This window comes from Triplophysa dalaica, chromosome 10 (genome assembly GCF_015846415.1).
Source record: "Triplophysa dalaica isolate WHDGS20190420 chromosome 10, ASM1584641v1, whole genome shotgun sequence".
NCBI lineage: Eukaryota > Metazoa > Chordata > Actinopteri > Cypriniformes > Nemacheilidae > Triplophysa > Triplophysa dalaica.
The window spans coordinates 17,233,906-17,243,190 of NC_079551.1; the positions used below are offsets into that span (position 1 = coordinate 17,233,906).

At 40.0% G+C, this 9,285-nt stretch overlaps 1 protein-coding gene across 1 annotated transcript; it reads right to left on the reverse strand.

Moving 5' to 3' along the window:
* Positions 1–1,407: 1,407 nt before the first annotated feature.
* Positions 1,408–4,128, reverse strand: LOC130430591 (beta-1,3-galactosyltransferase 1-like). Its single transcript, XM_056759736.1, has 2 exons — positions 4,085–4,128; positions 1,408–2,608 (listed from the first exon to the last, which is right to left on the reverse strand). The coding sequence occupies exons 1-2, from the start codon at positions 4,120–4,122 to the stop codon at positions 1,477–1,479; spliced, it is 1,170 nt and encodes a 389-aa protein (XP_056615714.1). The 5' UTR covers positions 4,123–4,128; the 3' UTR covers positions 1,408–1,476.
* Between the last annotated feature and the right edge of the window lie 5,157 nt (positions 4,129–9,285).

Genomic DNA, 9,285 nt, shown 5'->3' on the forward strand with positions numbered 1-9,285 from the left:
TAAATGAATAAAAATACTAAATACAATACTTAATTAAAAGACTTTACTCTTCAACTTCTAAATACAAACTGTCACAAAACAAGAAATAAATAATTTTAAATTAAATGTGCAATCTTTTAAATACATTTACATTTAGGCATTTGGCAGACGCTTTTATCCACAGCAATTTATATTGCTTAATCCTATACATTTTACATAGTTGCAATCACCTAGGATCGAACCCACGACCTTTCGTTGTTAACGCAATGCTCTTACCACTGAGCTACAGGAAAGCTGGGGCATCCATTTAACTTAGAAGATTAAGTTCCCCTTCGGCTGTTTTCTCCAACTTAAACTGATGTCTGTTATCAATACGTGAAATAAACCTAGATAAATGTATATTAATAATGCGTGAAATTTCACTGTTGATAGCGGGGATTTAACGTTAGCTCTGGTGAGGGCTTATGTAAGATCACGAGTCGTGGCTAGCAGCTACCTCAAGTGACGTGAGCACAATTTTCACTAATCATGCAAACATACCTTTATCTTGCTCTTTCTTCTCCTCCTCTGTCCTTTTCTTCTTTCTCTTTACGGCACCAGAGGGATACATCCTTTTTTGTGACATGGCTTCTCATTTATTAATTACACGCACTTGCGCGCCGGCGCGAATTGTCAATGCACGCGAAATGTTTCTAAGCACAATTGCGAATGACTCAACCGCTGGCAGTCACAGCAGCAGTTGTCGGCAAATCAGAATTTTCTTATCTTGAATTATTCATTTCATTTATTCATTCACATTCATTAATTTATTTATTCATTAATTCATTTATATAACTTGTTTTAAGTTATTAAATTGTAAAAAAATCGATTGGGGGGCCCCCTGGCAGCCGCTTAGTTCGCTTATGCCTCGGGCCGGCCCTGGGTGCTCTTCTATTGCAATTTGCCCCTCCTCCTATTCTCTGGAACAGGTGTTTTTTGAAATTGGATTGGCTAAAATGCAGCAGGACTTGTTTTATCGTTACATAGCCTAACTAGAGTTAAGTGTCTACCCTGCTGCAAGAGCTGCGTGTTGATTATACGATTACTTACTGACTTTAGAAACAATGTATTTATTAAAAAATGATAAATACAAATAAATGAAGTATTAAAATGCATGCAATTAAAATATAATATAAAAATAATACATTAAAAAGTACATAAAGAATGAAAAATCCTTCTGTACAGTATTAATTTACACAATTGACTCATAAATCTTTTTTGCTTAATTTTTATTTCCTGACCCGTTCAGGTGTAACAACATTGTTGACGTAATCACATGAATGTTGTTCATCTAACATTATGAAGAGTCTCAAAAATTTAGTTTTTGTTAAAGTAACTAAAAAACAGAAATATTCTGAAAATGACAAAAACTTACCCCTGGAGGCTTCGCACAAATTTAAGTAATGTACAGTACAGACAAGCAATAAATGACCTCTTCAAACAGAAACTTGATTCCTTTCACAGAGACCTCTTAACATCATTCCAGATGTCAATTAACTGCTTAGGGGAACTCAGGATTGTTGTGATGACCCTCAGACACTCCTCACGTTGGTATTTGCCCAAATAGGCTTTGAATTGAGAAGGATCTGGGGGACTTGAGGGTTCAAGTCCTAACCGCTTTATACAAGCGCCCACATATGCGTCTTCGATGTTGAAGGGCTTTATGTCCTTAGAAACCTCAACTAATTTTGGGGGAAGATCATTGGAGAAAACGTATCCCATCCCCAGCAAGTATGTGGGGTAGTTTGGTTCTGGGTAAAGATCCACTGGCACGTACCATTTTGAGCCTTTGTTTCTGATGACAGGTGTGTTCCACATCACCATGCCAGTGATGTAGTTCTGTTTGGGTGTTTTGGGGTCCAACAGAAGGGTCAATAAATTCTCAAGGTTTAAAAACATGTCAGAATCGATCTTCATGCCGTAAGATGCTTGAGGGCAGCGTGTGGCCAACCAGTCCATAATCACCATCGTCTTGATGGTCAGGTTGATGTACGTGTCTATAAAGTTGCTTTGCAGTAGGTCTCCATGTTGTCGGCTCTCTTCCTCTAACTCTTGTTGTGTTTTATTACTATCAGCTCCACCGGGCAAACCCACCACGAACAGAGTCATAACTGATTTTCCCTGGACGTTGGTCTCTGTCCCCCAAGTGCTCCGGATGGCTTTCCTAGCCTCCAGTTGTTGGGGGGCCACAGGGACCATCAAAACCAGAAATGGGTTCTGCTTGAGACATGTATCAGGTTCATCCAGGATGAATTGATAGTTGTGTGGATAAGCTTCATGATAATGTTCTGAGGTTGTGTTACTAGTCACAGCAACTGTGGTAGTTTGTGTGGTTCTTGTGTGTTGTGTGGTGGCTGTATGTTGAATTTGCTTGTCATGATGGAGATTGAGAGGAGCTTTTATTTCTATATAATTGGACTGTATCTTTTTGACAAAATTTTTATACAGAGCGATCGGGTTCATAGTCTGCATTTCAGAGACATAAAAGATGTTCACAACAGCCAACAATACAAATGCCAACACACTTAGCAGTATGAATCTTTTTTTAATGTAACTTCTGGGTGATGCCCTGTCCTGGACTATGTCGGATCTAAGAGAGAAAGTAAACAAAAAGTTTAATAAAAAATTTAAACTCTTCAATGTTAAGTCAAGCATTTCTATAACAGTTCGAAAAAACATAACAATCCAAAAAACAACGCTACAACTCAGGGGTATCCAATGTCGGTCCTGGAGGGCCACAGTACTAAAGAGTTTAGCTCCAACTTGGCTCAACACACCTGTTTGGAAGTTTCTAGACTGCTTTCTAGTCCAGGACTGACTTTGGACACCCCTGCATAACCAGTTATTCCACTCTCAAATGTCCGTTCCGTGACGGAGTGTCTGTTTTAGCTTTGGTCCGTGTGACCCCCGTCCACTGATGATTTACCTCTGGATTTAGGGTTAGTTGTGGGAGAGGGGCTAGGATTAGCAAATCCCCATCAGAGTCGTAATCTGGCGGCGGGTGTAAATTAGGCACAACACCGGCACTGAGCCAACGACAGACTTACTCAATCCTATCACATATCACAACTATGCAGTGTTTTCAATCACATAATGTTAATTTTAGGCTTCATACATTTAAAGTCACGTGCTGTAAATGCGGCACAAACAAACATGACAGCGCCCCCTTATAACTGTTAACTCAACTAACGCGATCATTATAAAAGTGTTTAAACAATAAAACACATTCATAAACACATATTTGACACTCGGAATATCAGAATGGTCGTATCATATTTAACAAGTTTGTGACTATTTCGAATGAAAAAGAAAAATTACGTAAATGCAATACATCAGTGATAATGCAGCTCATATGACATAATTGAATGATTCAAGGTCAGGCCAAGCCATCTCCCAATTTGAGGCATTATTCACGGTATGGTTTATGTGTTATGGCATTGTTGTTGTTGTTGAATGTAATGAAAAGTTATATTTGATCATTTATAAAATATAAAATGTGTATAGTTTATACGGATATGTGGCGAGTTTAGTTTTACACATCAGCCCAGTGTATTCTGTAACATTATATGCAGAGTTGGGTTCTTTTCACTCTAATCGGTTAATAAAGGTGGCACACCCAGTTGTTTAAATGCACACCCAGAGTCTCTTTTCTGTCTACGCTACTGACTTGTTGTATTCATATTTCAGACATTAGTTGTTGCACAACAGTCAGTTAAAACAAGCCTCGATAAACCATCAGAATCCTTAAAAAAAATCATTTTGGTCAGACCTGCCCAGCACTATTTTGCACAATTTGAGCCGTTGAGATATCCAACAGTGTTAGATAAAAATCCTGGTTCACTAAAAACCCAAATATGTAACAAAGATTGACGAAACACATTTAAGGATGACATTTTTATGTCAATTTTACAGATCTATCTACAGGATGATATTTCTTCTGTAGAACAATGTAAAATGTTGATTAAAATATTAGATTTTTCAAGGTAATATTTTTTATAGCCACACAGTTACAAGTTACACAATTTATAGATTTAAAGAATACATATTATGATTTTAAGTAACTCACTTCATCCAGACACTTTCTTTTGAGATTTTTACCTCCATGTCCAAGTGTTAGTCAATCAGCAGCTAATCTAACAGCATTTCAACATTAGAAAATTATTGCAATTTGCCCCTCCTCCTATTCTCTGGAACAGGTGTTTTCTGAAATTGGATTGGCTAAAATGCAGCAGGACTTGTTTTATCATTACATAGCCTAACTAGAGTTAAGTGTCTACCCTGCAGCAAGAGCTGCGTGATGATGACAAAAATCACAATTATTTAACATGATTACTTATTGAGTTTATAAACAATGTGTTTATTAAAAAATGTAAATACAAATAAATGAAGTATTAAAATGCATGCAATTAAAATATAATATAAAAATAATACATTAAAAAGTACATAAAAAGAAATACAATCAAATATTTTGTTTACCAGCCCAGCTCATTGAGAACTCCTTAACATACACATGTTGGTAACTTCATTCATGTGAATAAACATACTTGGCAGGTGTATTGGCGTTTAGGGAGGGACAAGAATGCATTATGTCAATGAAAGAGGAGCATTATGGGTTTGGTTTGGTTTGGTTTCTATTTATGCATTTGGCAGACGCTTTGACTGTGTAAATGTTAATGTAAAATGTAAATTTAGCTGGGTGTCTACTGTACGATTTGTATTTTATGCATTGACATCACGTTTTCCTTGGAGAATGCCCCCTCGGTCGAAGGGGTTGGTTGTTTCTGAAAGGCTGCTGACACGTGCCTCGCTGCCCAATCAGGCAATGCTAAGACAACCACAGTACAACCGGAAAGTCTTCATAGCGCTTCACTTTTTTCACATTTTGTTACTTCACGGTGTTATCTCAAAATGGATCGAATTCATTATTTTCTGAAAAACACATATTTACATAAGTACTCAAAAACCAAAAAACTATTTTTGAGGATGATGCTATGCCCAGTCAACAATTTGATCTCACAGTGATCCCAGCCTGAGCTCCCAGGACACTCATGATGTGGTCACAATGTGAGGTCACAGCGAGATAAAGGTGTAACCGTACAGCGCACTCACTGTGTACTCATACTGTGAGCTCACAAAATACTCATACTGGGGTCACAGTGAACTAAAAGTGTTACCTCACAGCACACTCACTGTGTGCTCAAACTGTGGTCACAGCCTTCTAATGTGCACAACCTGGGTCACAGCGCACTCACTGTGTTCTCATACTGTGGTCACAGCCTAGTAATGTGCTCAAACTGTGCTCATACTGTAGTCACAAGGCACTCACTCTGTGCTCATACTGTGGTCATAGCCAACTCACTGTGTGCTCATACTGTGGTCACAGCCTACTCACTGTGTGCTCATACTGTGGTCACAGCCCACTCATTGTGTGCTCATACTGTGGGCACAGCCTACTCACTGTGTGCTCATACTGTGGTCACAGCGCACTCACTGTGTGCTCATACTGTGGTCACAGCGCACTCACTGTGTGCTCATACTATGCTGATACTGTGGTAACAGCCCACCAACTGTGTACTCATACTGTGGTCACAGCCCCCTCACTGTTTGCTCATACTGTGGTCACAGTCCCCTCACTGTGTGCTCATACTGTGGTTACAGTCCCCTCACTGTGTGCTCATACTGTGGTCACAGCCCACTCATTGTGTGCTCATACTGTGGTCACAGCCTACTCACTGTGTGCTCATACTGTGGTCACAGCCCATTCACTGTGTGCTCATACTTTGCAGATACTGTGGTAACAGCCCACTCACTGTGTGCTCATACTGTGGTCACAGCGCACTCACTGTGTGCTCATACTATGCTGATACTGTGGTAACAGCCCACCAACTGTGTACTCATACTGTGGTCACAGCCCCCTCACTGTTTGCTCATACTGTGGTCACAGTCCCCTCACTGTGTGCTCATACTGTGGTTACAGTCCCCTCACTGTGTGCTCATACTGTGGTCACAGCCCACTCATTGTGTGCTCATACTGTGGTCACAGCCTACTCATGAGGTCATACTGTGCTCATACTGTGGTCACAGGCTACTCACTCTGTGCTCATACTGTGCTCATACTGTGGTCACAGCCTACTCACTGTGTGCTCAGAGTGTGCTCATACTGTGGTCACAGCCTACTCACTGTGTGCTCAGAGTGTGCTCATACTGTGGTCACAGCCTACTCACTGTATGCTCATACTGTGGTTACATGCTACTCACTGTGTGCTCATACTGTGGTAACAGCCCACTCACTGTGTGCTCATACTGTGCTGATACTGTGGTAGCAGCCCACTCACTGCGTGCTCATACTGTGCTGATACTGTGGTAACAGCCCACTCACTGTGTGCTCATACTGTGGTCACATGCGACTCACTGTGTGCTCATACTGTGGTCACATGCGACTCACTGTGTGCTCATACTGTGGTCACATGCGACTCACTGTGTGCCCATACTGTGGTCACATGCGACTCACTGTGTGCTCATGCTCTGGTCACAGCCCACTCACTGTGCCCTCATACTGTGGTCACACCTCACTCACTGTGTGCTCATACTGTGGACACAGCCCACTCACTGTGTGCTCACACTGTGGTCGCAGCCTACTCACTGTGTGCTCATACTGTGGTGATACTGTGGTAACAGCCCACTCTCTGTGTGCTCATACTGTGGTCACAGGCTACTCACTGTGTGCTCATACTGTGGTCACATGCGACTCACTGTGTGCTCATGCTCTGGTCACAGCCCACTCACTGTGTGCTCACACTGTGGTCGCAGCCTACTCACTGTGTGCTCATACTGTGTTCACAGGTGAAAACAATACATGATAACGAGACAAAGCATGATGGGAACTGGAGTCCTTGCAAAACATAGACAGAACACAGAGTGGAATGGCGCCTTCAGGTGGCAAACAGAGGTGCCAGCATTAGAGCTATTGTATGGATGAGATAGTTGACCTGACGAAAACATACAGAATATAATTTTAATCAAAAGATGGTAGGCTTAAGAATTTGAACCACATTGTTATCACTGCAGAGTAAAATAATCAATTAATTGAATGAACACAAATTCACTGAATACTAACATAAGCGCTCTACAATGTTTGTCTTCTTCAAGCTTCTGACAGAACGCTTCAAATGTTTCGGAACTGGAACATTGTTGTTCAAAAAATTCCTCGCAGCCATCTTCATCTGGCCGCTTTATGAGAACCGCCTTAATTTTTGCCAGGTCTTTCATAATGACAGTTTGCCTCTCTTCCAACATTTGGATATGTTGTAGCATCTTGGTATTCAGATCTGAAAACATATAAAAAATCTGGTTCACCCATAGTCACCCAAAAAGTAGATGTCACTCTTATTCACTGAAGAATGTTTTCTTTTTAATATAATTTAATAAGGTCTAATTAACATTTCACATACCAAACATTTTATCCATGGTGATTTTGGTTCCTTCTCTGCTAAAAATGAAATGCTGTATATGAAGTCAGATAAATTGCACTTTTTTATAGTCAATTACATTACATATACATTAACATTAAGGTATTTGGCAGACACTTTTATCCAAAGCGACTTACATTGCTTTATCCTATACATTTTACATAGGTATTTGCAATCCCCTGTGATCGAACCCATAACCTTGCATTGTTAAACGCAATGCTCTTACCACTGAGCTACAGGAAATTAAACATAATTATTCTTAATGAATTCAAACCAGATGACAGAACAGGACTCGTGTTCACCTGAGGAATTTCTTCATCATCATCAATAAATTCTTTAAGAATTAACCACAAGAGAGTGGCTTTACTTCCATACATTGTTGCATAGTGTTGCATATGTAATTTTAACTGATCTGCATACCAGGTGAAGCAGCCAAATTGAACGTGCATGAATATCTGCTTGGAGTGACTTGTACCAATGTCCCTGTGAAAAGAAAAGAACATAAACACACACACACATGTATATAAGTGTATATGTAAACCCTTATGGGGAAAAAAATAACTCGCCCGAGGAAACCGAGCTTTTGGGATGCTCACCCTCATTATCTACCACACATCTCTGAGGAGTACCTGTGAGACAGATCATGCAGGTGGCACAGAAATCTTTGTGAAGAATAAATATTTGTGTCACAGGAAATATTTACTGTCTCACCTATGGATACAGGGTGTGGCTGGCCTGAGTTGAAAGAACTCTTATCAGGATCCTTGATCATTTCATCCACACAGTCACCTATACATCGTAAATTCGACAGTTTGCTTAGCTAAATTCAATTTAAAATACAAAGTCTTTTGTTTTACAGTCCCAGATATGGGGACAGACAACATATTCTGAGTGGGTGCACTCTTGACAAATGTGGATAACTAAACAGGAAATTACACATTCAAAGATTCTAATGAAAATATATACAGCTGATTCAGCTGAAGTTAAAACACTAGCTAACCATGGTATATGGGAGGTCTGGGTAGTGGAACATTATTTGTCTTCAGACCAACTTGCTTCATTGCATTCCTTGACTTCTTCAAATGCATATCATCTGTTTATCACAAAAAAATAAAGTATTATTACAGAGTTATGCCAATTGTTCTGTATACCAACCCCTTGAATGTATACACACTTTCACAGAAAGACGAAACTGAATTGGGGTCACTTTCATCACAGTGCTTCCTTCTCTTTGTTGTCTTATCGGGTAATTCAACAACTGAAGGGTCTGTCTTTGAAAAGAAAGTGACTCCTCTGCTGCCGAGACCCCAGATGTGTAATCCGAGATATTGATTCGCTTAATCACAGTGTTCTGTTAGTGGGAAATGTATCAGTAGTTGTATCATAGACTGTGTGTCAAAAGTTTGATTGATTTATGACCCCCTGTCAAATTTTATGACACCTGTCACTCAACCTGAGTGTTTTATGGCCTGTCAATCTTGATGACAGATATGTTTTATGGTTGTTTTTGTGGGGTATCCTCTGACCCCAACCCTTCCTTTAGTGGGTCTAACTACCTCACCCCCCCTTCACTACTTCCTTATCAAAAAGGATTGTTTTCATCCTGTTTAGCTTTTACTGCAGGATATTAGTGAAAGACATTTGTAAACTAGTGAGATAAACTAAATGCAGTATAAGTGTTTTTCCTCTAAGAGTGTTGTTTCCTTTGCTTTGTGGTTTTTATTATGCAAATGAGTGAGTTGGTGCTTGTTGTTTGAAATCATCTGAATGTGTGTGTGTGTCCCCACTTTCCCCCCTA